General features: G+C 42.8%; 3 protein-coding genes across 4 annotated transcripts in view; all 3 read right to left on the bottom strand.

Moving 5' to 3' along the window:
• Window positions 1-194: 194 nt before the first annotated feature.
• Window positions 195-8,530, bottom strand: tlcd3bb (TLC domain containing 3Bb). 2 transcript variants are annotated; one of them, XM_030077866.1, is made up of 7 exons: window positions 8,037-8,530; window positions 6,356-6,557; window positions 5,451-5,534; window positions 4,133-4,358; window positions 3,585-3,680; window positions 2,503-2,612; window positions 195-2,314 (listed from the first exon to the last, which is right to left on the bottom strand). In XM_030077866.1, the coding sequence occupies exons 2-7, from the start codon at window positions 6,478-6,480 to the stop codon at window positions 2,047-2,049; spliced, it is 909 nt and encodes a 302-aa protein (XP_029933726.1). In that variant the 5' UTR covers window positions 6,481-6,557; window positions 8,037-8,530; the 3' UTR covers window positions 195-2,046. The 2 variants fall into 2 exon arrangements, with proteins under 2 accessions (XP_029933726.1, XP_029933725.1); XM_030077865.1 differs by having other exon boundaries at window positions 8,026-8,530.
• Window positions 8,531-13,376: 4,846 nt separating this feature from the next.
• Window positions 13,377-21,974, bottom strand: mazb (MYC-associated zinc finger protein b (purine-binding transcription factor)). Its single transcript, XM_030077850.1, has 7 exons — window positions 21,035-21,974; window positions 20,700-20,850; window positions 20,040-20,467; window positions 19,222-19,469; window positions 18,338-18,401; window positions 17,408-17,579; window positions 13,377-15,939 (listed from the first exon to the last, which is right to left on the bottom strand). Exons 1-7 carry the CDS (start codon window positions 21,065-21,067, stop codon window positions 15,596-15,598), a joined length of 1,440 nt encoding a protein of 479 aa, XP_029933710.1. The 5' UTR covers window positions 21,068-21,974; the 3' UTR covers window positions 13,377-15,595.
• A 1,676-nt stretch (window positions 21,975-23,650) lies between these two features.
• taok2b (TAO kinase 2b) overlaps window positions 23,651-26,914 on the bottom strand; it is a 28,024-nt gene continuing 24,760 nt past the window's right edge. The window contains exon 20 of the mRNA XM_030077835.1: window positions 23,651-26,572. Coding sequence (XP_029933695.1) covers window positions 25,673-26,572 — 900 coding nt within the window. The 3' untranslated portion in view covers window positions 23,651-25,672. The remainder of the gene's footprint in view (window positions 26,573-26,914) is intronic.

Genomic DNA, 26,914 nt, shown 5'->3' on the forward strand with positions numbered 1-26,914 from the left:
ATCACTTCAGTCGGATTTACTTAAATGTGTAGCTTACACAAATACCCTTTTCTAATTTATGGATTAACACAAACTCCATAATGTGCTATTGTATACTTCAGATATTTAAACAGCTTTGTAATACCTAAAATGGCATTAGATTTTTAAAAAATAATCCAGCATTAATACCAAGAAAGAGAGACAACACAAAGCAGTTTCAGGACAGAGGAGTATATTTTAGCTAAGAGTTTGAGTAACAATACAGCCTTCATTGTAAGGCTCAGAAGCAGAGTATAATAGTATGCATAAATATGCATTCAAAAATCACAAATAAACTGAATAAATAAACAATAAATAAATACTTACAAATAAATAACAAGCATTTTGTGGAATATACAGTACATCAGTTGAAATGCTTAGTATTGGCAAGAAGCAGTACCCGATGAATTCATGGAACCGAGGGGAATGGATGATCTGTACTCACCGACATGCCCACAAGTGTCCAGTCTTTTTGGCACACGCTGCCCTGTCTTGAAGGTTTCTGAGCCTTGTTTTATTTCCTTAACCCATGTGCTAGGAAAGTGTAACTGCTTTTAAAAAATAAAATAAATCATGAGCTAGTTTGTAACTATGTTAAGGTTCATAGAACCAGTGGCTCAAATAAATAGCTCAATTACTGGAACAATTAATACAATGTAAAAAGGCTCAAACATAGATTCAAGAATGATAAAAACAAACATTTTAAAGAAATCCACATCAAAATAAGTTGCCATGGCAAATATGACAAGCTGATTTCAAGTGAATGCTTCCATACAAGAGTATTGTTCCATTTGTTTCCCTTCAAATTGCAACAGTAAGTTTCTTAGTGTTGCTTAAAATACTCAAATCTCATGGACCCCTTTCTGAACTATTCAAGATCCGCTCATGGATATTTTGAGATTAAGTTAGGTTAGCACAGAACTTAAAATGTGGAAATTCATTTTAAAGTGACTGCCATTTTGTATCACTTCCTTTTGAGGAAAAATGCAAACACACTTTTCATGTCAACTCAACTTTGTGTCCCCAGCAAATGGAATAAAGTCATATCTACACGGAATTAATAAACACTGCCATGTGGGTCGGGCAGTTTGTGTTTGTTAAGCAGAGTTATCAGTAAAATGGTGAAACGTTTCTTGACGTAAACTGTTCTAATTCTCGTACTACTGCTGAAAAATGGTTGAAGAAACACTAGATGCAGAATTGAGGGACAAAAACCTAAAATCCAACATTAACCTAATACTGACATGGAAATTAGGACAATTTTACATCAGCTATGTACACCCGTCACATTTTCTGTCCAAGGAAAGCCGCTCCCTTCTCCTCGGGGGATAAAAATAAATAAATACACGAAAAGAAATCGCAAAGAATTGGGAAAAGGGATAAGGCAGCAGAATACAGTCTTATGAGATTATCTCCTTTCTAAAGATGAGTCAGTCTGCGGGTTGGTTACATTTTGTTAGAGTGACAGTGACTACATAGAGGATACAGATAATAAACACTAACAAGTCAAAATACTGCTTAGCCAGGATGTTTTTTTTTTAAGTCTTCTTTGTTACTAAGCTGATTTATGCCTTCTATCTACAGCAAATGTACTAACATACAATATAATACATTCCTATTTCCTGTGCTACCTTACACTTCAGGCAGACAGGACTGAATTTGATCTACATGAGGGAAATCACCGCCTTTTCTTGCTATACTTAACACGCAAATTGCTCTCTCAATTCAGTGCATGTTCCTATTTGTCACAGTGCCAGCTGACATCTTTATGTATTGAGTGAGCTAACACTCTTGTTTCCAAGACACTGTAAAGCTTGGTGGCCAGAACGCACCAGTCCTCAAAACCCGTAAGTTGTGAGGACTGGGCTTCTAGCCAGAGACTTCAAACACTATTCGAGGATGTCCCCTGTAGCTTTGATTATGTTGCTACGTGTTTCAAGTTTCACCATTCCCTCATACCTCTCACTCTTTTACATACTCATTGGTACATTCTGCATCCTTCCCTCCCCACCCTCCCCTCCACTCTTCTCAGTGAGTGGCTGGCTCGGGCTCTGTGGAACGCATGCTGTAGCCATTGGCGGGCTGGGGCAGTGCGTGGCCGTCCATCTGGCCCTCCTTGACAGCAGCGGTGGTTGGAGGTGGTCTCCGGGAGCGAGAAGAGCCCGTGAAGAGCCGCAGGGCGCCCCTGCAGATGAGGGAGAACCAGTAGAGCTGGGGGGCCATGAGCAGGGCAGCACCAAGATTACAATGCCATGGCACCGACAGAGGGACCATGTGGAATGGGATCGATGCGTACCTGCATTTAGACATGAAAGAACACACTCCTGTAGGATCAAAATGGCAGCTTTACATACAAACATGAGAACCCCAAACTGACTTTCTGTACCCCATTTCAGTATTCCCAGATAGAAATCATGTTGCTGATCATGTTACAGACCTGAGCTCAGCAAGAAAGCAGAGCGTGAGGGAGAGAGAAAGACATACCTGCCATAGACGTAGTAGAGGTAAGGGAAGAGGAGGACTCGACAGATGAAAAAAGTGATCAGCATAAGAGCCCCATTCACTTTGTGCAGGAGAGTGTGTTGCTGTTTGTACTGAGAGGGGAAAAAATAGAGAGGTCGAGATAGAGGGGAGAAGGGGGGGAAAAGCAAGCAGTATAGATTGGTGAAAGCTGAAAGAGTTAATACAGCACGACATTTGCATGAATGGAATAAGTGGAGATGGAGGGCAATGCTAGATGGACACTGGCCGGACTCTACAAGAGGCTGTAGGACAGTGTGTCAATGGAGCAGTCATTTTTTTTTTTACAGTCTCATTTGTTTACACCAGCTGACAAGGCCTTTATCTGGGACAGTCAGCCTGCCTCAGTGAGATAACACTGAGGACATTGTTCACACAGGTTTACTTAAATTTTTTCTCTCATCCATTTGTTATTTTATTTCCTACAATTGCACTGCAATGAATCCAAACAATGAAAACTATTACTGTTGTTTTAAGCATTCTATGATCGCATGCCAACCACAGCGTTTAGTCCAGTATTGTTTATCAACTGGCTACATGCACGGTTATCAGGGAGAGGAAGAGTGCAGTGCTGAGTGATAAAGGGTGAGGAGGAGAGACTAAAGAGAAGCTGATATTGTATCTGCTGTATAAGTCCAGTCTAAATACTAGGGGCTATATTCAGAACCTAACAGCTGTAGGAGCCTCAGATGGGGGAAGAGCAAAAAGCACTGCAGGGGCAACCTTCACCCAGGCATTGAGGCATTGCACATACACCCATGCAGATCTCAAGCACACACACACACACACACGCAGGGTATACAGCTCCTAAGTATACTCAAGCAAATTGTGTTACCAATGAATCAAAGATGTGTCAGACAATGCTGTTCATATCAGACACAGCCAACACGAGCCGATGCACATGAACAAGCTGCATGCTGCGAATGACCAGAAATGTCTTCTCCATATAATAAAAAGGGGAAAAAAGAAGTGAGCAATGCAGAAGAACTTTAGTGTGACACATGCACACATTCTCAAATCTTCTTTGAGGCTGTGAAAAGAGTTACCTGGATGAGTATTTTCCCCAGGCAGACAGATGGAGTACTGAGCTCGGCCATAAACATTATACCCTGAAAGTAATCTCCCTTTCCTTGCCGCCAAAACTAGAGAAAAAGAGGAAGACCAGTTGTCAAGGACGCAATCACAGATTTCCTTCCATTGCATTCCGTATACTAAAGATTATTTAAAAAAAAAAAAAAAAAGTTGGGGTTAATATCTAAACAAGGATTATGAAGAGTAACTCAAGAATAGATGTCACCACAGAGGTCCTGATACAATAACATTACTTATCTTAATGTTTTGCAATACAAAAATAATATCCCTTGACATAATAAAATACATCAACTGAAATTACTAAAACAGTAAAAAAAAAAAAGATTTAAGATCTTTCAACAAATCCATTTTTAAGAAAACTACTGAATTCAAACTTTTTATGCCATGAAGGATGAAGTAAAATAGTGGGCATCAACATAATATTACTGTACTTGTCCCTAACCATACTCAAATCTCAAACCCAAAGGATGAGTGCTGAGCACTGTGTGTATGTGACAGTTACCACAGAGACAGGGAAGCAGACGGTGACCATGACAACGTGGTGTAGCACCATGAGGAACTCGCGACGCAAGTAGCTGGTCAGTGCTGAGCCCATGTGCTGGGGCGCTGCGGAGGCCTCCTCGTGCCCTTTGACTCGCAGTTTGTACCAGTAGCACATGAACATTGCGTAGATATCATACACAAAGTAGGGCACAGCAAACAGGATGTAAGCACTGGTCAGCCAATGCCTGGGTAAAGAGGAACAGAAACTTGCTTTAAGAATTAAAAAAGCTAAAAACAAAAAACAGATTCCATTCCCAGTGTGGTGCTCTGTAAAAGCAACAGATACAAGCTCTCAAAGGCTGCATCAGTTACTACATTTGACCTGTGTGTTAGTGTCTTACGAATAATTTCATTAAGCAGTACAATAACACCCATCCTATTCAGGGCTCAACATTAACAGATGCCAGGTTGCCACTGGCAACAAGCTTGAGAAACTAGCACCCCATTCTTGGCCTTTGGTTGCCATCAGTGGCAACCGCTTTTTAACATAAAGACAATAGAGACAACAAAAAACAAAATGTAAAACATAATTGTTATTTATAGGTTATGTTAATTATATTCGAATATTTCTATTACAGTTGGAACCAGAATCATCATGGATGCCAACTGCAGTAAAACTTCACAGAAACAGGAGAGGAACCAGAATCAGCCTATGCTGCATGTGCATTGATGTGTTTATTCGCCACAGGCATCTGTTCAAGAGACAATGGCCAAGTAAATTAAGTTGTTTGACTGTGGAGTGAAAAGTTCAACTAAACCCCACAACATCCCAAATAAATGAGTTAACTGATTCATGGGACAAACAACCAGATGAACCTGAACAGAAAAGAAAAAGGAAATCTGTGAAGTCTTTGGAGGCAAAGTATCCTGGAATCTTTGAGCTGGTGAGTAATTACACTGCAAATCATATAAAACATACACCTCGATAAACGACACATCCTACAGAACCACAGGGCTAGACAAGCACTGGAGCTCAAATATTTTGCATTTCAATAATTGAGGGTGGACACATTAACTGATTACACTTATGATTTTTTTTAGCATTCTTTTATATAACATTTTTCATTATAAAGCTGACATGTAACTGAATGAATAAAAATGGCCTCATACAACCACATCATGATTCAGACTTGATCTCAAGTTAAATGAATTGTTGTGGGACTTCCCTGAAATATGAAAAACTTGGAATTTGCAAATGCCTGGATTAGGGCCTGGGGATAACAGACAGTCAGGTCAAATGGGATGCAATACGATGTGATGGCAACTTCTGGACTTACTGGTCCTCGATGATGTCATCACAGGAAGAAGCAATGATGTAGCCAGCCGAAGAAGCCATGATTGCCTGGACTGAGGACACCAACCTGAGAACAGAGAATGGCGAGTACATAAGGGATGACGCTATTGTCAGTCTACAATTACATTACCTATTTTTAGGTAATAAGTTGCAAGATAACTGTTGTACCATTAAGTTAATTTGATGCACCATGCACCAGAGTGCACACAATCAAGGTGTTGCTACTGATGTTAAAAGTACCAGCTGCAATTGAGGGTCATGTACGAGGTCGCACATCATCTCAAGCTTGAAACATCACACTTAGCAAAAATTAAACAAAGAGGACCTGGAGCCACTTGCTGTTTACAATGTTGTTGTTTTCCATTTTGTGGTGGTAGAAAGTTAAATATCTGGATTTTGATACAGCACCACTGGGGCAAAGCACTGGAGTTTTCAGACATGTGCTGCCATTGTTATTTATTTATCCATGACACTGCGATCAGGACTCAACCTTAACAAATGGTACACACTCTTATCCGGTGAGCTACCAGTGAACCTATGCCAGTGTTATGATACAGCTGAAAATGCTGTAACTCACATTTTCATATCAGCCAATATCATTTTTCATCATGATATAACTAAAAAACTTTTTTCTGTCACGCTTAATGAGTTAATTTTATTCCTATATAAAAATGCAGCCAAGTTTCATTTAAAATACTACACTGCCAGAATAAAACTAAGAAGCAGGCGCCCTGATAGCTCCCCATGTAAAGCGCATACATCCATCTTGCAGGTGACACTGCATAATTTGGTGTGTTAAACTGGTAATGGAGATGCAAATCAATAGTTGGGTATGGTTTGACTCAGCTTATTCAACAGTGCCAGTTGGAGAAACCCTAAATGGCTCACCTGGCAGATACAATCACTGCATCTCCTTCGCTCCATCTCAGTGCTGGGATGTACTTCAGGCATTGTTTGGACAGCAGGAAAAGGCCTGGAAAGAACACAGACCCAGCAGCTAGGATGGTCAGCATGGTCCCTGGTGATCTGTCGGAGAGGTGAAAAGTTCGGCTGGCAATCTGGTCTTTGAGATCTGTTGCTCTTTCCCCCTCTGAAAAAGACAAAGAAACAAACAGTTTCATCAACAGTTCAAACAGAGCTCAGCGGTGATGAATCCCATCTGCATTCATTCTGATGCACTTACTAAGGTAACTGAAACACTTCACATCCTTTTATAAACACCCGAGTCCCACAGAAATAGCCCCTCTATTCCAGCTTTCCCTTGATGAAAGTCTAGCCACAGGCATAATGAAGATGAAAAGGAAAGGGGGGAAGGGGTGCATATACAAAAATAACCTTGGCACAGTGTGCACGGCAGGACATTTGTTGAATTAACAAAGGTGTAAGAAGAGCACGCATGTCGGTGATGGTAATGTGGCTAAGTGCTGAGTACAGTGGCTGCGATTCAGAGAAGGCCCTATGTGCAACATGCTGCTGCAGCCATCTGAGGTCATTGTAAACGTTATTCAATTTCCCACTGCGGCCTACAGCAAACATGTGGTAGTTTCATACTGTTGTGCAGTTTGCTTTCATTGGACTAGCTGACTCATTAAAAAGTTAGAGGTCTATTAGCAAAATACGCATTGCGCTATCTTAAAACCCCTGGTCGTCGGTGATATCGATACAGGCATGGGCTGCAGGATACAGCTAGCTACCGCTGATCGCTAGTAATACAGTGGACCTGTCAAGAAAAAGAGTCGACCCAGCTCTGCTAGCTCAATAGTCAACTTGGCATTGGTTGGAGGTTAACGTTGACTGGGACTGCCCTGCTAGTGATGTTAACATTACGCATATTACACCGCATTAGCTGGCAATTGCTAGCCAACATAATGTTAGTGGGGCTATTATTCAATGAGGCCGGACAGCATATCTAAAAACCGACTTGCACTAAGCGTTATTTAACAACGCTGCCCATCAACCACACTAATGTTTGATAGTTAAGCTAACAATAATGCTAATTAGCTTGTTAGCGCACAAGTAACGTAAACCAAACCAACTCGTAACTTAATTGGCAACTTGTTAGCACCTGAAAGTGGGTCAGCCTGCATGTAACACGCTTACTGCTGGTGTTTAGGGGGTGGGCAGGTAAAGAAACAATGCTGATAGTGTTGGATAACCACTGTCGTTCATTGCCAGCCCCTGCCAGGTAACACTGAGCACGCCGAGCTGTGCGCACCGGAGCCGCGCCAGCTAACAATAACGAGCCAAGCTAACACTGGCTACTGCCGTTAGCTAACTTGTACCCTAGTTAGCACTGTGTTGACTAAACCCCAGTAACGTTATATAAACACTCACACACAGGACACAACAGTAATCGATTTACTGTGCCACTGGCCAGGTTTTACCACACATTTAAGATAAGCTTACGCTGGCGATAATTAATTATTGCAGCTTGTTATTCATTCTGTGGCAGTTAGCAAGGGCAGCTAAACTGCCTAACCTACGAAAGCTTAACCGGGCTAGCTGGCTAGGCTAACACAGTGGAGTTTGCACATGTTGAAATGAATGAAAAGTCTTACGAAACAGTTACATAGAGATTCCTCGATGTCCAGTCAGCGGCCGGTCGAAACTCGAGTTCTGCGGAAAGCGTTTAAGGTTGGAGAAGTCCCGGGGGTCTCCGCCTCGATGATCCGCATGTTTATGTGGCCGCAACGTCTGAGGTGTAGCAGCAGCGAGCTAACGCTAGCTTGCACTTAATCAGATCGAGCAGCCCGCCGCTAGCATCTGCTGGTCGAGCTAACCCCCTCTCCTGTTAACTTCAACTAAGGTTAATGACTACTATACAATATCTCAGTCGTGGACATCAGCTGGAACCTGACGGAAATGTGGCACGGATCCCGTCCAGGAGTGAGGGGCAGCTGGCGTTGTGTCCTGTGTGTGTATGTGTGTGTGTGTATGTATGTGTGTGTGCCAGCAGCAGAGGGGCTCCTGACTGCTGCTACTGCTGCTAGTGTTACTGCTGCTGCTGCTGCTCGTCAGCTCCACAGACGGAGGGATGCAGCGTCCAGTCGACACCGTGCAGTGCTGCAGGAGCGGCTTCCTACAGGTCCAGGCAGCAGCTCATCATCACAAATGTGCACCATTTTTTTTTTTTTTTTTTTTTTTTTTTTTTTTTGCATTGTTTTTCTGCTGAATGCTATGCGGGGAAACGTTTGGGGGCTGACTATAAAGAGTGAACAGGGGCCATTTAACCCTCCCATTATCTCTGGGGTCAGTTTGATCACATTCAGTGTTTGACACCTATAAATACACGTCTTTTTTGATTCATATTTTATGACTTTTCCTAATTTAATGGGGACAAGTGGATAAACATGATAAACATGAAGTTAACATGGTGATATGTTTTCAATGTCCTGGACACATTTTGTATGCACTGGGATCAATTTGACCCCAGGCTTTTTTAGCTGCATAAAACATTAAAAAAAAAAAATCATCATTTTACACACATTAATGACACTGATTAACTATAACATGCCATCGTAATCTTAAGAAAAACTTGCCTCTGCTTTAGGGCCATCACCCAAAACCTGACCTGTAGTAGTGCAAAAATCACTGATGCTCCATATGACATCTGGGAGGGAAAAACATGATTCCCATAAAAATGTTGATGTGAGTGTGTTGAGGGGAATATTTTATTTTAAGAGCTGTTTAGGTAGTCAACAAGACACAAAAAGTACCTGGCACAGAAACTGGGGTAACAGTTTTTATTAAGATCATTCTCCAGGGGTTTAAGTTATTGGGGTCATATTGAGTCTAATTGACAAAAAAAATAAAAATAAATAATAATAATAATAATAATAATTAATAAATTTGAAGGTATCAGGAGGGATAATTTAGCATAGGACAGCACAAATAACATTTAGAAATGTGTCCTCTGAAATAACGTAATATGTTTCCAAGCAGTGGCCCTGTGTTTATGTTATATGTTTACTTCAGAAAGAAGGTGAAACAGATAGTTGCTCTTTCTCAACAACACAATGGTAGTTTTGTTTGTAGAGAGTCCAAAGAAATTCTTATCTTTGAGATAGGTTGTCTATTTTATGCTTTTATTGAAGAGACATTTGCAAACAAACTGATCAGCCCTCAGCTGCACACATCAGACATCCTGTTGATGTTTGTGGCCTCATCACCCCGACATTTAGCAACCTTTGACAAACCGGCTCTGGAGGCTGATAACAGCCTTGTCCTGATCAAGACCAGCAGGCCAAAACATGTTGGCGAGAGTTTTTATTTTTATTTATGAATTTGTTTTTTCTAAGAAGGGTTTCCTCTGTTAAAAAAAAAAAAAAAAAAAAAAAAAATGTTAAATTGCTATTGACACAAATTTCTTATAGAATTACATTTTTCCTTATTTTTTCTCACAAATGTCTGGAGCATTGATATTATATTACTGGTCCTGTAAGAAGTCCAGTGAAGACGACTTTCTTTCACCTATTAAATGTAAATGAATCAGCTCATTGTCCTTATTTTATTTTTTCATAGAGTGGAATCCATAGTGTCACCTCCTCCCGATTGTCCTCGATCATCCTCGATTATCCTTGATTATACCTGTACTTTGGGCCATGGTGGAGGTGTTTTCACTTTAACATGTTATCCCTTGGATTTTTGTATCTGGTAATCCATAAAATCAATCAGTCACTTGCTCCCTCTGATTGAGTTTGCTCAGGTGCAAAGTCCAGCCAGTTCACTCTTTTAGACGTACCATAATTCCTTACGAGTTAAATGAGTAAAACAGCCTAAAATGTTATATATTTTCTCAATTAATGGCCATTATGAACAGAGGCAGAGCTATGTACATACTTGAGAGATTTAAATGTTTCTGTTTTATTCAAAGTATTGACATAGACTATGCCATTGCTGGATTTATGAATAGCAAACTCTCTTTTATGGTGTTCTCCATGGCAACAGAAGATGAAGCAGCAACGGCGCTGTTTCATTTGCATTTTGATACTGATTGACTCTTCCTCTTGTTAACTTAAGTTCCATGCAAGTGTCCCTTCATGCAAGCAACATAATACAGCGCAAAGAGTCTGCCTCTCAGGGTGGATGGGAGTTTACACACTCGTCTTTGACCTGAGATTCAGCGGCTCAGTGAATGGCGCTCTGGAAAAGAATGTCAGCTGAATGCGTAAAATATAAAATGTAAATGTGCAGACCATTGTGAGGTTACAGAAGTCTTTCTATAAGGTAGACCTTAGTGGAACGACTTGTCTATTCATGTCAGAGACCGATTGTCCACAGTCACTATAAGCCAACTCAAAGGTGAAATTCTAGGGATGATCTGGCTTTGCACTTCTCATTTAAGTACCAGAAATAATCTTATTTAGTTGAATGTAAGAGCAGATGTGCAAAGTACATTAAATGTCTCTTACTCCTAAGTGTCATAGCAGTTTGTGGAGGGACAGTGAATTTCATCATGCAACTAGTATGGACGCAGAGGGATTACTCACAATACTAAGAAACACATGCACAGATGCAGGGCTAAAACACAGTTACGCAATAGAGGTCAAGGTTTCTGGTGATTACTGTCACACAAAACATATTTTACCACATACTCAACTGCCTAATGAATGAACTCTTGGAAGGCAGGGACAGTGGACTAAAATAGATCCAGTTCTCAGCTTTAAGTACTGCCATGTTCCAGTGTCACATTGGGCCGGGGGAACACCTTCAGCCCCATGCAAAGTGTCTACTCCCCGGGTCTGCCCTATGTGTGAGACCTGATACCTGCGGAAGATGACTGAGGTCACGTAATTTGAGCCCTGATATCATTTTCAGATTTTTTTTTTACTTGATGTGTGATTCGTAGAATTCTGAGATTAATCTCATGACTCAAATTTTTCAAATGCGCCCCTACTCCTACTCGATGGATAGATATTGACCTCTGAAAGTGATCCTAATGAGAGATTGAGACTCCGACCTTTGAGGGGCAATCAGAGTTGATGTCAGAAAAAATCCTGGAGTCAGGGGTTACAGAGCAATCTCATCTAACAATCATGGTGCGGCCCCACTGTGCTCATGTCCAAGTCTCTTTGAATACCTTGGCTTTGTAGAAATTGCTGGAAGTTTCATGAGATTTCATTGTTTGAAGCTTATCTCATGTCCAAAGTCAATAGGTTGAGGGACCAGTCCATTTCATCAGTACCAAAAACCTCAGATAATAATGCCAAGCACATAAGACCTCCTGGTTGAGTGAAATAATGGCCTTTACTAAACCATGAAACCATTACTGGATCTTCATTGTAACTCAAGCACAAGACTTTTCAGCTCCTCTGTGAATATGCTGCCACATCATATTGTCATCCATAGTCTGACTGGAATAACTATTAGGTGATACTGTCATTGTCAGTGAAGGCACCATGTGACAGCCCATTACAGGCAGATTGACTCAAACACTGCATGGCTCCAGTCTGAAAAAGACAGAAAGAAAACTTGCAGCTATAGTTGATAAGCCAACCTTGAAATATCTTCCTAACCAAACGAACTGACTTCTTTAGTGAAGAGCACATTTGGTTCCTCCCTCACAAGGCCTTATGTTGTGGAGTTTTGGTCACTGGATAAGCCAGATTTGGTCAGGTCCTTTGTCCCAGTACGGGCACACAGCTCTGATGTTGGACCATGGCCAGTCTTGTCTCAAGTGTAAGATAGGATGGAGTTCTCAGTTGTGTACCGGGGCCAAACATTGCTAGACCATGAAATAGTCTGTGCCGCAGTTGGAAGACAGTGTCTGGCTGTGAGGTGATGAGGCGGTGTGATTTACCTTTTTGCTGAATGCACTTTATTTCACCCTGTATCATCTACTTCTGATATATAAAGTCAGTTCCTGCATTTCCCCACAAGTGTTTTAACAATCCTCACAACCATGTCTGAACGTGCCTCACTCACCTTCTTTCTGGTTGTAAATTTACACTCTGATGTCTATGAGTTCAAGTGGACATGAACGTGTGGACAAATTCACTGTCCTGCACTTTTCCTCTGTCTCACAGCAGTCAGTGGCCTTGGTTGGGCTTTCTCTCTGTAAAGGCTTTACATGAATGGATACTAAACCTGTAATACCCGCTATGAGCACTGCAAAACTACTCTTAGTGATTCTATTACTGGGCGAATTGTGCCCGGTATAGCAACATGTCCTGGCCCTGGTTTGGACTCACTGCACTTTGAGTTTCTGTAGAGAGCCTCTCTGAGGAGTCCAGCTCTTTCATCGAGAGGGTTTCTTGTGAGGAGCTGTGATTATTATGATTGCACCTCCAATCTGAATAAATGAACCTAATTTACATTAAGGGTGCCTGATCCACCCACCACCCTCTAAGCTATCCTGCCTGAACTCCATGCCATCCCATGGAAAAATGTCTAGATCTGCCACTGGATGGAAATCTCCGTTTGACTGGTGATTGTCTCTGCATATGGGGTTATCTAAACCAGTGGCTCTGAACCTTTTTGGTGTCAAGGACCTCCAGACTGACACACATCAGGAGCAAGAAAAATACATCACCAGACAATTAAATGAGCCAACAAGAGCAAGGTAAAATAATTAATAGCTGTTTTTATAACAGTGATGACATATTATTAGGGGGGTATTTTTCCTATAATTTATTACGTTTTGCAGGTTTTTCCCTGATAAAATATCTTGCCCCACTGAAACGGTCTGTGAATAAGACAAAAATGCCAGAGTTACCTGACTGTTCTCCGTCAACAGAACTATCAGTCGCAGGTAAAGCACCTGGCAAGCTGACAGCCTGTCAAGAAGAGGTGACTGCCTGTGAATCAGCGTCTCCTCCGATGGACTGGAGCCGAAGAGGTAGCTGTGTCAAATCTGTCCTGTTGACCGTGTTTCCGCCAAAGTAGGCAAACAAATGAGTACACAACACTCTCTCTGTTTACTCCTTTTACTTTAAATTGTCCAAATTACAAAATAATAACATGATCTCTACTTCATCTACAAAATAACATAATATTTATGACTGTAGTAAGCATCATTGATTTTTTTTTTTTTTTGCTCTAACAACTGTTTATAGACATGCATACTGTTGAGAAATATAAAAATATAAATATAAATACATCCCATTAATATTCTTAATGAATCCATGACTAAGATTTAAAATATTTCATAATAAAAGAATTAAAATGCAGTTGAGTACGATAAGGCATTAAGATGTATCGCAAGAGCTGTACAGGATCCTAGAGTAGAGGTATTATTTTTTTCTTAGTGTGATGGAGAAAACCTAAATTAACTTTTAATAAATCACTACTTTTCTCAACAGGAAGAACAAATCTCCGAAAAAAAAGAAAGAGAGAGAGAGAGAGAGAAAGAGAGAGAAACAACTCTACAGATTTCAAGATAACATATCAACACAAAACTGGAAAAAAAAAAACAAAGCACTCCAGTACAAAACCAGGATTTGTTTACAGCATACCAAGTGGTGTTGTCAAACTCGGAGCCCCCCCCAGCGTCACGCCCCGCCGCCCCGCCCCGACCTGTGGCTTCACAAGCCCTTTCTCCACACCACACGTCAATCACAACAGACCTCAGAGCAACCAAAAATACCCAAGGGACAAGTGACCGTTCTTCACATGATTCATGGAGAGCAATAATGACTTGCGTTCAGAACGCTATGTGCTATACATAGTGTTAAATGACTAAATCTAATGCATAAGTTTCACACAATGGACTGGTACATAGAAGAAAACAAAGGACTATGGCAATGACAGTTACAATCAAATCAACGGCCAACAATGTTAAAGATCTTTGAGTAAATCAACACTTGACTTTCATAAATATTATTGTTTACAGTCAACTAACTTAATGGAACTGCTAAAACTTTCTTTTGTCATGACAGCTCCCTAAATATAAGCATGTCTTAGCTAGCTCGCTTTCATGCAAAAGGTAGTTTCCAGGCGCAAGAATTGCCATGTCAGAAGCTAAAGTGTTGATCAGCAGTAATGACTTTTTTTTTGTTTGTTTGTTTGTTTTGTTTTGTTTGTTAAAAAATGGCCAGACCCAGAGAGGAAGACTCAGAGCAAGAAAATCCAAGAAATCTTAAACCCATTTTGATTTCCGAACCCATTTCTGACCCTCGCTGAATCCAACATGACATTTTAAGGTGCACGACACTCCTGAACAGAACTCGCTTTTTTTTTTTTTTTTATCTCTGTACCTTTAGGAAACAAATAGCAAAGTACATCCCACGACGCCATCATGGCCGCCACACATATGCTCTCCTGTCCTCATCGAAATACAGCCCTCATGAGACTTAATCAACTAACATTACAGCTTGGCGAAATCAAACAAGTTTTATTTTATTTCATTTTAGTTTTTTTTGTGTGTGTTGTCAACAAGCAAGCTAGCAGGCTAACATGCTGGAGCAGCCCCCACGACTTGCACACTCCCAGCCGCTCTCTCTCATCCTCGAATTTTCATTTTATCGATCTATTCTATTTATCTTCACTTTTCGTCTTATTTTCCGAGAGCAATTCTCACCCTGCTGCTTCTCAACGCAAGCCATTTGGGTTCTCAGGAAGTGAGTTGCAAAATGGAGGTAAAGATCAGAGCTGGTGTGATATACAGTACTTGGTGCACTTGCAGAGTAGCCAATGCCAGGGCTGAATAGAAGAAGAGAGAGAGAGAGAGAGAGAGAGAGAGAGAGAGAGAAAGAGAGAGAGAGAGAGAAAGAGGACAGAACAGAGAGAGGGGAGACAGATACAGTAGATGCTCACAACACCAGTTTCATTGTAGTCTTAAAAAGCGTGAGAGCGTATTTGGACGACACATCCGGACTTGCCGCTGACCCTGCCATGTCCACAAAAGTTCCTCTTAGCCTTGAACGAGCGCGGTGTGTCTTCATCGCCAATGTAATGTAGTGATGCAGCTCTTCTTTGTCTCCCGCTTTCCTGACACCCCAGTCTTTGAAGCTCTGAGGTGACGCTGCCCTTGAGCGCTGACTGGCGTTCATCTCCCCCAGCCTTAATCCTAACGCGGCCTAGTAGCAGTGACATTACAAAACTGAAACCGGATCAGCATCTACAAGTAACTTCGCCCTTCTCTCACCTCTGTTAGAGGACTGAGGTTTATTATTGCTGAGCTCGCTACTGCTAACTGTGGGGCTGCGGCGCTGCGATGCTAGAGCAGTCCGTGACTAGCAGATCCACCACTGTGTTACCGGTGACGTAGACGGTGGGCGCTGTCACCATGTTGCTGAGGGAGACGGAGCTGCTGGCCCCTGCGTTAGTGGTGACGGGGCTCGGGGCGCCCTGGTTGTTGCTGTGGGTGCCCATGTGCCCCTGGAGCTGGGTGGGCGTCTTGCAGTGGACGCCACACAAGTGGCAGACGAGCACACCACCCGAGGCGGTGCCGCCGAACCCCCCTGCGCTGTCCTTCCACTCCTGGCCGTGGTGCTTCTGAGCGTGGACACGAAGGTACGTCAGCGTGGTGAAGCCTGGGGGGGGGCGAGAGGAGAGCAGCGTTCTGGGTTATGTGCAAACCCATGTGCTTGCACAAGTTCTCTGATTTCACTTCAAGACACAGATTCCAACTGTAGCCACTTTCTACTGCTTATGAAAACAAGAGTGGCAAGAGTGAAGACAGCCCATGCACAGCCCAGCTGGAGTAACATGCAACCAGGAAATGGAGCACAAACAAAAGAATTCATTCACAAGAACTGGCCTCAAAAGGAAAAAAAAAATTTAATCTGTCAGGTCAAAAAAAAAGAAAAAGAAAAAGAAAAAAAAGAAAGCCATTCCTCTGCTGGAAGAGTCAGGGTGTCTACAGGTATCAGGCAGTTTAGTTTAATGTTTCTGAAAACCTTTTAATTAACACATTTTAATGCATAAAAAGGGAAAAAATAAAAGGGAAAAAAATTCAGTGACTGTTTTAATTCTTTCAGTTAGGTTAGATAACAAAGTGAAAGGTAAAGTAAATGAAACCATGACTTTTTTTCCACATAACTTGTAGTACAAAGATTATCTCTTCAGATAAGTTGTTCCAGGTAAGTATAGAGTGAATTGGGTTAATCCACAACAGGCATTTTCCCAACAGGTAAGTGTAGCCGGTCAGTATTAAGGTGGTGTTAGGTTCAGCGTTCAGGCTTGGAATCAGTGCCGCACAGAAATGTTGACTTTGGAGTGGAAGAATTTGACTAATTTTGACCAAAAGAAATAGACAGATAAATGAAATTAGATCAAATGTTTATGTTATGAAATGAACACCTCATACATTTAAATTTAAGACTATTTAATGACTTCAAGGCCTAATATTTATACCACTGAACTTAATACTTTTTCAGCACCCTGTGATTACTGCAGTTCAGTGATTTGATCAGATCATGACCAATAGAAAATAAAACAGAAAATGTGACAGAATCACCAATTTTGCATCTTTACCCACTCCACTGCAGGATGAAACTGCAATTTGAGCAACAAACCGTGTGCCTGATCCTGATCGAATGGAAATCGCCTTATCGCTCATATCAGGGGACACCCTGAGAAGTTCAAATCCACTTGGGGTCCCATCATAAAATACTTTGATAAACTGAAGACTCATAACCCTTTCTTGTTACTTTGGGCTGCTTTTTATCCTGTTATTTGTTTATCTGTTTTTCTTCAGTATTCTCCTCTGCTGTATTTATTCATTTAGTGCATACTCTTTGAGTTATTAATACCGTAAAGTGCTACTTGACAAATTAGGCAGTGTGACTTGCTCTTAGTATTTTGGGGAATTTAGAGGTAAGAACTGGGTGGGAGAATGATTGATAAAAAAAAAAATTATGTTTACAGTAAACGATTGTGTTCTTTTTCTTTATCAGAATAAACATAATACACTAGAAAGCAAACGGTGTGCCTGCATTGCCTGAGATAAACTCCTGAGGCAGTTACTGTGAGCAAATGGTCCGGGGCAGCGGTACTTACTGCGGTTGCAGAGGTGGCAGGCGTGGTGCTGCGACTGGTTGTGCACCCTCATGTGATCTGTGATGTAAGCAGCCGACAGGAGCTTGCCGCAGATGTGGCAGGGGACTTTCTCCTCATGACGAATCATATGGGCGCGCAGCCGGTCCTTGGTGGCGAAGCTGGACTCGCAGGTCTGAGCGAGCAGAGAGAACGATAAATGATTGATTCCCAGAAACACACAACGGAAAGACTCCCAGGACTAGAGGAACGCTGTCACCGTGGAGTAAAGCAGAAATACAGCTCATCCACAATCATACTGACATATTCACTAGGTTGTGTGTACTAAGCAATGCCAATAGCTGCATGAGTCACATTTGACATCTTTTCATCTCCCAGCCATTAAACCATTTAAATACAACGGTTAGTTTGGAGGTCACCGGTTTGGATGAACCTGTTCTACCAAATAATAATCCCGGGCATTACTGGCTATGTTTACAGACACACCTACATGTTTCAGTGCTTATCAGACTCAGGTAGGTTTCAGGTTTTGAGCAGGTCCATTTAAACACAATAATTACCATTCACATTTAGCAATGAATAAGCACTTTGTAACTATGTTTTGAACCGTGCTATACAAATAAAGTTTATTATTATTGTTGTTGTTGTTGTTGTTGTTAATTACAATACAATTACAATGAGATATGTGGTCGCCATTTTCTGATTTACTAAGTAATGTACCTATCATTGTGAGACCACAGCTCACAATTAAATCCACATCCCATTTGCTCCCATTCAGTTTCGATGGTGATGTTTTGAATGCTCATTTATTCATTTATCCGTGGATATTTGTGTGAGATACAGGAGATAAAGGCAGGAAAAAACAGTTTGCACATAAGGACGCTGTGTTCACTTGCTAAGTGAGAATACTGAGGCAGTATAAAGAGGAGGTACCGGGCATTTGAAGGGTCTCTCTGAGGAGTGGACCTGTCTGACGTGGCTGTTGAGGTGGTCGGGCCTGAGGAGAGCAAGGGATGGAAAATAATTACAACACATAATGCATCTTCCATATTTCAACACTGGAAACCCGTCAAAGGAATAATCCACCCTCTGATGTTTTCACTGTGATATATTATTAATTTATGATCTTTAATGTATTACAGGAGTTATATAATGACCAAATGTCATATGTTTTTTTTTTCATGTGCAGTTTTCCGTAACATGCCTCATCTGTTTATACTAGCAATTTCCAAGAATTGAAAGACATGCTGACGATAACCCCCCCTTTCCAAACACAGTGCATAATATTTCAGGGTGGATTTTTCCATTGACAGGTTTGATTGAGGGTTCACAAACATTTAGATAAGACTCAGATAAGGGTACACAAGCTTGCCAGTGCCCTTGTCTATTTTCAGAGGGGGCTATGTATAGTTGTTAACGGACTTATGCAAATATTCCAGGCAATATGCCTCACTATTACCCCGTCACCGACCAAAATCAAATATCACAATATCTTTAAAAGAGCAGCTCAAGATCAATAGTGTGATGATACTGCAGGGATGTCTACTGGAGCATCTCTATGATATTTACACGAGATTTTTGACACACTGTCGTCATCAAATAATAATAACAGAACAGCTAGAACAGTCTAGTAGGTTCAGAAAATTGCATCTTTTTACTGTAATGCAGCCTTATCTTGATGTTACAATATCCAAAATTCCACATACTGAGTCTCATATCACAATATCAGTACAATATTGAGATATATTCTTCAGCTCGGGTCTGAGTCCGTGCAGTAATGTTACCAGACTTAAACTCTGTCAGGTCCACAGTATCACCTGGAGAAAGCCTTGCCGCAGTGGGGGCAGACGTAGGGTTTTTCCACCCCGCCCTGGTGGGAGCGGACGTGGTGGCTCATGCGGTCCTTCCTCTTGAAGCGCTGCTGGCAGATGGGACAGGAGAAGGGCTTCTCGTCCGAGTGGGACAGACGGTGACGGTTCAGGTGGTAAACGTCACGGAAGGCCTTCCCACACGTCTCACAGGCGTGGTTCTTCCTCACCGGGTTAGGATTGGGATTTGCCGGCCGCTGAGGCAGACAAACAGGTAGATACACACTTACAGTACAATTACATTAAGAGTTTAGATGGGAAATATATCCAGTACAATTACATTAAGCATTTCTTGTTGAACCCATGCAAATACACGCAGACATTTTGGCCGAAAAGTTGCGTCTTATTCCTTGTGCAGGATATTTCAAATAATTGTTTGGCATGACACTTAGACTAGTTCCCACTGTGTGCAAGTCTTTTCTTGTTTTGAGCTGACTGTGTTACAGAGAACATGCAGGGGAGCATGGGGGGCTTCTAGCACAGTGTTTCTCAAACTCAGGTTTGGAGACAGCTGCCGGTCACTGGGACGAATCTAAGCGGCCCACAGACAAATTAAATGGACATTTTCTATTATTGGTTTTACTATACATGAGCGTTTTGGTGAAAGTGGTTCCTGAAGCTGGTGATAAAAAATGCTTGCAGGTTCCTGATAGAAACAGAAAACTGTTCAACCGTCCCAGCGACCAGACAGTTTGAGAAACAATGTGCTAGAAGTTGCTCGATCGTTTGGGGTTGACGACAGCCATCTCCACAAGGCCCTGACCCACCTGTACTGTCGCCCCAGTGGCCATGACGACAGCAGCAGGAGGCGGAGCGTGGGGGTTAACACTAGCCACTATGTTCGGCATGGCCACCCCTTCGCCATCCTGACTACCCAGGAGAGGCTGCTGGGCCCCCGCCAGCACGCCGGGAGGGGCGAGAGGGGGAGGTGCGGAGAGGTGGAGCAGGGAGAGGGGAACCGTTTGCCTCTCCGCCCTCCCTCCGGCCCCCACCGCCATCGCCGCTGGGGCCGCCACCGCCGCCGCCTGGCCGGCTGCTCCCTCCTTTGCCCCCTCCGCCTGCTCTCTGGCCCTGTCCTTCATGCGTACCCCAGTGTGGACCGACTGGTGCCGCCGCAGGTTGTAGTTGTTCTTGAACTGCTTGTTGCAGATGGCACAGATGTGGGGCACACGGGCTGGCCGAGACACAGGTTTCACTGCACCGGGGCAAGGTGGGAAGGAGAGCAAGACAAAGAGAAATAAAGAAAAAAACACGACTGTGAATCAAGTGAGCGCTGAAGGAAGTCATTAGTGGCACAACTCTTTGCATCAATACGGCACAGTATCAGATTTAAAAAAAAGGCAAAAACATATTTTCTGTGTAAACAATTGGTGCAATCTGTTGGTCTATTTTTCAACAGGTGCCCAGGCTAGTCCAGTATCCCTCACCAGGCATGGGCTCCTCACTGAGAGCAGCAGTGTCCACAGTGGAAGGAGGCTGTGCTATGTGCTCTGTGGGTGGGGTCTGAGGAGAACTCGTATGCACTGGCATGAGCTCTGATTGGAGGCTCCCCTCCACTTGGTTTTGGGTGGGAGTATTCTGGAGAAGCAAGCACAAGGCCATCACCAAATGTAAATACAAGTCCCAGCATTATCTTGAGATGCTACGTTGTAACACAAGACGTTAGGGCTATAGGACTATGGGACACAGATGCAAGCCCCGCGTCAGAAAAACACGAGCAAAAAAACAACAAGAGGCCACTCATGCGTGCTTAAATGCCTACCTGGAAGAGAAAATTGCTCCAAGCAGCATCCATTTTGCACCAAAAGCGATGGAGATTATAAAGTCAGCTAAGTAGTCCTGATTGAGATCGAGGAGAACAGCCTTTGCATGGTTTTGATCGGCCCACCCGATGATTGAGGTGCAAACAGTCGCCTATCCTGCAGCAGAAACGACGGGCTTCTGGAGTTTCTTGGAAAAAACAACTTGAACGAATTCGCGTGTAAAAAATATCTCTTTGCTCATTGAGGTAGCCTAATGCTGTCAATTAAAATTCACGCAGCTGTTGACTAGGCTGCGGTAGAGACAGGCAGTTAGTGGAGCAGGCCAGTTCCAATAATGGCCTATTTCTTTCACTTTGGTTTCTCAGTTTAATTGATCAAACAGTAATGATACAAAACAACGCAATATCTCAGAACTACAAATCCTCTCCAAAAAGCAAAAAAATTAAATAAAATCGCTTATTACAGTATTATTTTTTAGCAGTAAACATAAGACATTCTGCGTGAAATAAATGCATGTTTACGCATAAGAATAAGTATGGGTTGGAATACACGCATCTGATAGAATAGCAGTTCATGCTGTTTTTTTAATTTATGAATCTATTTTTCCGATTTCCCCCAATAGGCCAATCGGGTGTTTGTCGAAGCCTCGCTGTTGGATTCAAGCCCTGACCCTGGCGAGCGGCGCTCTCGCCGGGCCGCAGCCTATCGCTCCACCTCGGCCGTTCAGCTGCGGGGATGTCATCTTTCTTTTTTTATCGCCCGCTCTCCCTCCTCCCTCCCTGTCTCTTTCTTCCTTTTCTTTTTTAATTCCTCTTTCTTCTCCCCCTCCTCTCCTTTTCTCGCACCGCTATGTCCCACTTGCTCTTAAAGGGATAGGGTTTCCTCTTTGGACACCCCCCTCTCATTTCCGCCTCCCTCGGCGGAGCGGATCCTCTCCCCCTTCCTTCGTGGAGTTTCGGCCGACAGAAAATGCGCTGCACTGTGTTGTTTTCAGGCCAGCTGGAACAGATATCCCGCACCGCGGAAAAAGGCCAGGATGACTTTCCATTAACGGCGCATGACAAGCGCATCTTAAAGGGCAGTGCGCACAGATCAGATCCTCCCAGTCAGCCTATAATAATGATGTCAGAGTCAGATATAGGGCACAGGACGAATAGCAGCACAGGATAAACATAATAGATGATGAGAAGATAAGTATTGACATCATAGGAGGGATTAATTAACTTAATTAAAGCACATAAACAGGGATGTAGGTGAGTGAACTCTACTTTTTATAGTGCACAAAAAGGCTTTTTTTTTTTGTTTGTTTTTTTTTAAAACTGATATCGTTTAAAAGGTGAATTCATGGTAAACATCATTTAAATACTATCACAAATATTGCACAATGTGATTTTTTTTTGGGGGGGGGGTTCTACATTATGGATTTGGAAATATTTTCCAAGTTTATATTTTTAGATGAATTCCTCATCAGCATCACTGACTGGAGGTCACAGGTTACCCACCGTTTTATTTAAATCACCGCCTTTATCTATACATATGTGATGTGAACATCATTTGAATAAAATACATGAAATGAAGACAGGTTAATGTGTTAATATCAATTTATTATCATTTTTTAAATTACTTTAAAGTACCCCTTTGCTTTTCCAATACATCTGTTAAGACCCTTCTTTCTACTCCTCCTCAAGCGTGGGACTGCTTGATTTGAATATTTAATAAGGATTTCACCACCAGAAACGTCCCCCTCTTGCAAAACACACACCGACGAGCCCGTGCCACTGCGTCTCCACTGTTTAATGAGAGGCCACGCAGGAAGTGAGATCTCCCCGCTTCTCGCCACAGCACCTTGACACTGAGGGCAACCGTCCCGCTCCACACACCCATCCCCACCCCACCCACCCCCGGACACAAAACCAGCTCGTGGCCCTCGTGCAGGCCTCGACCTCTGCAACATCACCAAGCCACCAGTCTCTTAGTTTATATAAGGAGTTTTTATGCATGCACTGAGATTCCAACCAAGCATAAAGTAGTAGGTTATACAGGGAATTGTCTTGAGCTGGTGTTTCTGAGTTGTACAAACAACAGGGTGATTTTTTTTCTTTCTTTTTTTTCTCAATTAAAAAAAAAAGTACAGTATTTCTAAACTCCTTCAAGTAAACGGCAGCCTGTAAGAGGGAGCGAGGGAGAGAGAGAGAGACCCCCCCCCCACCAGGCCTCACACGCATGTGCATTGTAGCTCATGAAAAACACTGATTGGGCTTCTTCCTAAAACACGGCCTGCTCTGCTCACTGCTGCTGTGCCGGCACAAGAGGGTGCACATTCACAGCAGCTCAGTTGTTCCCCCCCCTTTCCAAACACACGCCCAGCTTGTTGCACTGGATGTGTCACCCCACCCCCGTCCCACCACCACCACCACCACCTTAACCCCCCTCCCATCCCACCCTTAGACAGTAAGATTATCAACTAGGATTGTGCACGTCTCCTGTTCTCTCCTCGTCTCTTTATGTTCTTCATGCTTCTTTGAGAGGGTCTGTGTGGGCTCAGTGGAAATACTTACTCCTAAACTCAAAAAACAAAACAAAACAAAACAAAAAAAAAAAAGCAGAAAACAAAGAAAAAAAACTGACATTTCCATTCCAGTTGCCAATAGCGAATTTTTTTTTTTTTTTTTTTTTTAATGATTAAAGTCCAGAGGAGGAGGTCAGAGTTCAAGTGAATCAATGTTGCTTCTTTCTTTTTTTTTTTTTTTTTTTTTTTTGATATTTCACATTCCTTTTCAGTGGGGTGTCTTTACCGTTGTAGGAGGGTCACACAAGTGTCTTTAAAATTCAATCATGTTTGTTTTGTCGTCTAAAAAAAGTGTCAGTATAACTAGACTTTTTTAACGCTCGACACACATACATAAATCATTAACAATTATTAATAATCCATTATTAATAATCATTAACACCTGGAACACACCATACCTGACAATGCAACAGTTTTTTTTATCATCTATGTTTGTTTGTTTTTTGTTTTTTTGTTTTTTTGTTGTTTTTTTTTTACTGTCCAACCCCATGGTCAAAAGTGGGCCCTTTTCTTCTCGCAAGAGTTTGAAAAATGTGTACATGATTACAACAACAATTACATCAGGATTAGTTATGGTAATATTGACACCTATAGAAAATGCAGTTGGATTTGTCGCTCTAAATCTTGAATTCAATACTCATTTGAATATATCAAAATTACTATCATCATCTTTGTTACTCTATAAAACCAATGACTTTTTGTTTTTTGTTTGTTTTTGTTTTTTTTTAATATTCCCATAAATATTTACAATAAAGATCAAAAATGTGGGACAGGTGATCTTAAATGCCAGTGAAACTTGGACAGGTACGGTACATTTCAAATGTGTTTGGTCATGTTTACAAATGTTTTTGTACATCTATCTCATGCATTGGAGTGACTCCCATAGACACCTATGTTGTTTAGATACTCAATATGTCATGGATGCCAGAAAGCTTTTTTTTTTTTCTTTTGTATTGTACATGTCCACACAAATGTTTCTCTTCATTCCAGTTGCTTTTTTTTTTTTTTTTTTCTTAAATGGATCCGAGTCTCTTGCCTTTACAAACATTCTGTGTAGTCATAATCGGTTTTACACCTTAATCGCCTTGCAGTCGTCAAATAAAAATCTTCATGGCACGACATCCCTTTAAGAACCCCTTAAAGGCATTGGTGACGTTCCAAGCAACTTGTTTTGTTTGTTTGTTTGTTTGTTTGTTTTTACACTTAATACAAAAAAAATCAACAAAACATCAACAAAGAACAGTTGTAAATCAATATTTTTTTTTTAAAAAAAGTGTTTCCCAATCCCCAGCAGGCTTTCTGTTTGGAGACTAAAGTAACCTTTTTTTTTTCTTTTTCTTTCTTTTTCTTTTTAATTCATCCTTTCTCCTTTCTGGAACCCCAAGTTACGAGTGCTTGCTAGATATATCTGGACACTACAGACTACATACAAGTACATACACAATGCAAAAAAGTCTGGACACACCTTTCCTTCCCCTGTCCTCTCTCTTTCTCCATTCCAGCATAGAACATCATAGAAGAAGACACGGCTACCATCGCCTCTTTCTGCAGCTCGAGGAGGGAAAAAAAAGTAAAGTTGTTCCTCCTTTCACACTTCCCACCTCACTTCTATACAAGCAATATCAGAGCTAAAAACATAAAACACTTTCCACTATCCTTCCTCACCTTCTCCAGTGGTACGACAGGTGGTTACATTCCTCCCTCCCTCTTTTATACCTGTGAGAAGGGGAGAAAACCCTTTCTACCCACCCTGAGTCTAGAGAACAAGGGTGCAACTCAATAGTCTGTGGCAGTTTGTCCTTTCTTTGCCTCTGATGTTGACTCTGATCTCCCTGCCATTGTACACGTTACCTGACAAGAGTAATACTCCCTACATTCCTCCGCATCGTTTCAAGCCATCAAGGTTTGAGATCAGTATCAACGCAAGAAAGGACACAAGGCAAGGTGGCAAGCTGAGAGTATTGAGATGCAGCCTGTGATAGCTACCTTTCTAAATCACTCCCACCCTTCTCTCTAAATCTAAGAGTGAGTTCCCTCACCACCCTGTCCACTCTCCTCCTCCCCCTCTCTAAGAATAGGAGAGGTGGGAGCCATTGGAGATGTGAGAAGTGACCGAGGTGCTCCGGCTCAGGACGCCGTCGCTCCCGCCTGCGCCCCCGGGCCCCCCGCCTGACGCCGTCCTCCTCAGGGGTTGGGGGCTGTTCCTCAGGGCCATCAAGCTGGGGCCGCCGCGCACACCGAGCCCGCCGCCACCGTATATCCCCCCCTGCGAGGAGGAGGAGGAAGAGGAGGAGGAAGAGGGGCCGGAGATGGAGGGAGGCGCGGGTGGTGGGGGAGGGAGCATGGCTAGGGACTGAGAGGAGGAGCGTGAGGGAAGGTGATGGGAGAAGGGGTGGGGGTGTGGGTGGGCCAGGTCGCCACCAGAGCCTCGCACCCCGGCCCATTCCCGCTCCCTCTCCTTCTCCCGCTCCCTCTCTCTATCCCGCTCGCGCTCGCGGTACAGCTGCGGCGTGCTCTGGTGGTGGTAGTGCTGCGGCAGGTGGTGGCGCTGGTGGTGGGAAGAAGACGAGGAGGATGAGGACGAGGACGAGGCAGAGGAGCGGGACGAGTGGTGCACCTCCCTCCCGTCCCGTCCGAGCCCCAAGGCCATCCCCAGGCCGTGGGAGGAGGAGGACTCGCTCCTGCGCTCCCCGCCACCGCCACTGCGGCGGGAGTGCGGCTGAGGCGGGGCGTTCTGCGGGTGCATGCCGTGGCTCCAGTGGCTGGCAGAGCGCGAGCTGGACGGTGGGGCGTTGGGGTAGCCCTGTTTTGGGTAGGCCTCGCTGGGGATGCCCGTCAGAGCCATGTTGCTGAAGCCCAGGCGCAGGCTCTCCGAGTCGAAGGCCTCGATCTCGCTGGCCTGCCGCTCCAGAAGCGTGCGGATGCGTTCTGAGCGCTCGTTCTGCAGGGACAACATCTCCTCCTCGATCTGGGATGATACACACAGAAATACTGAAAATATAACATTTATTCGGATAACTTATGTGTGCTGTGTCCCGTTTTTTGTTGACTAAAAACATTTTCAACAAGAATAATTACTCAAGAACAATCGATCAACCCACATAGTTAGTCTGATTTGGCGAGGTTTCCAATCAGCTGTGATCTTCCCTGTCTCGCTGTCCACCAGTACCACAGAGGCAGATGAGTATTCTTTTATGGAGCTCAAATCGTCAAAGATTTTTACAAGAGCTTTTTCCAAAAATAATGACATAGATGCCAGACATAATCCACAGTCCCCGGCTGTGAAGAGTTTTGTTGGTGAAGATATATA

The sequence above is a fragment of the Myripristis murdjan genome, chromosome 19 (assembly GCF_902150065.1).
Source record: "Myripristis murdjan chromosome 19, fMyrMur1.1, whole genome shotgun sequence".
Classification (NCBI taxonomy): Eukaryota; Metazoa; Chordata; class Actinopteri; order Holocentriformes; family Holocentridae; genus Myripristis; species Myripristis murdjan.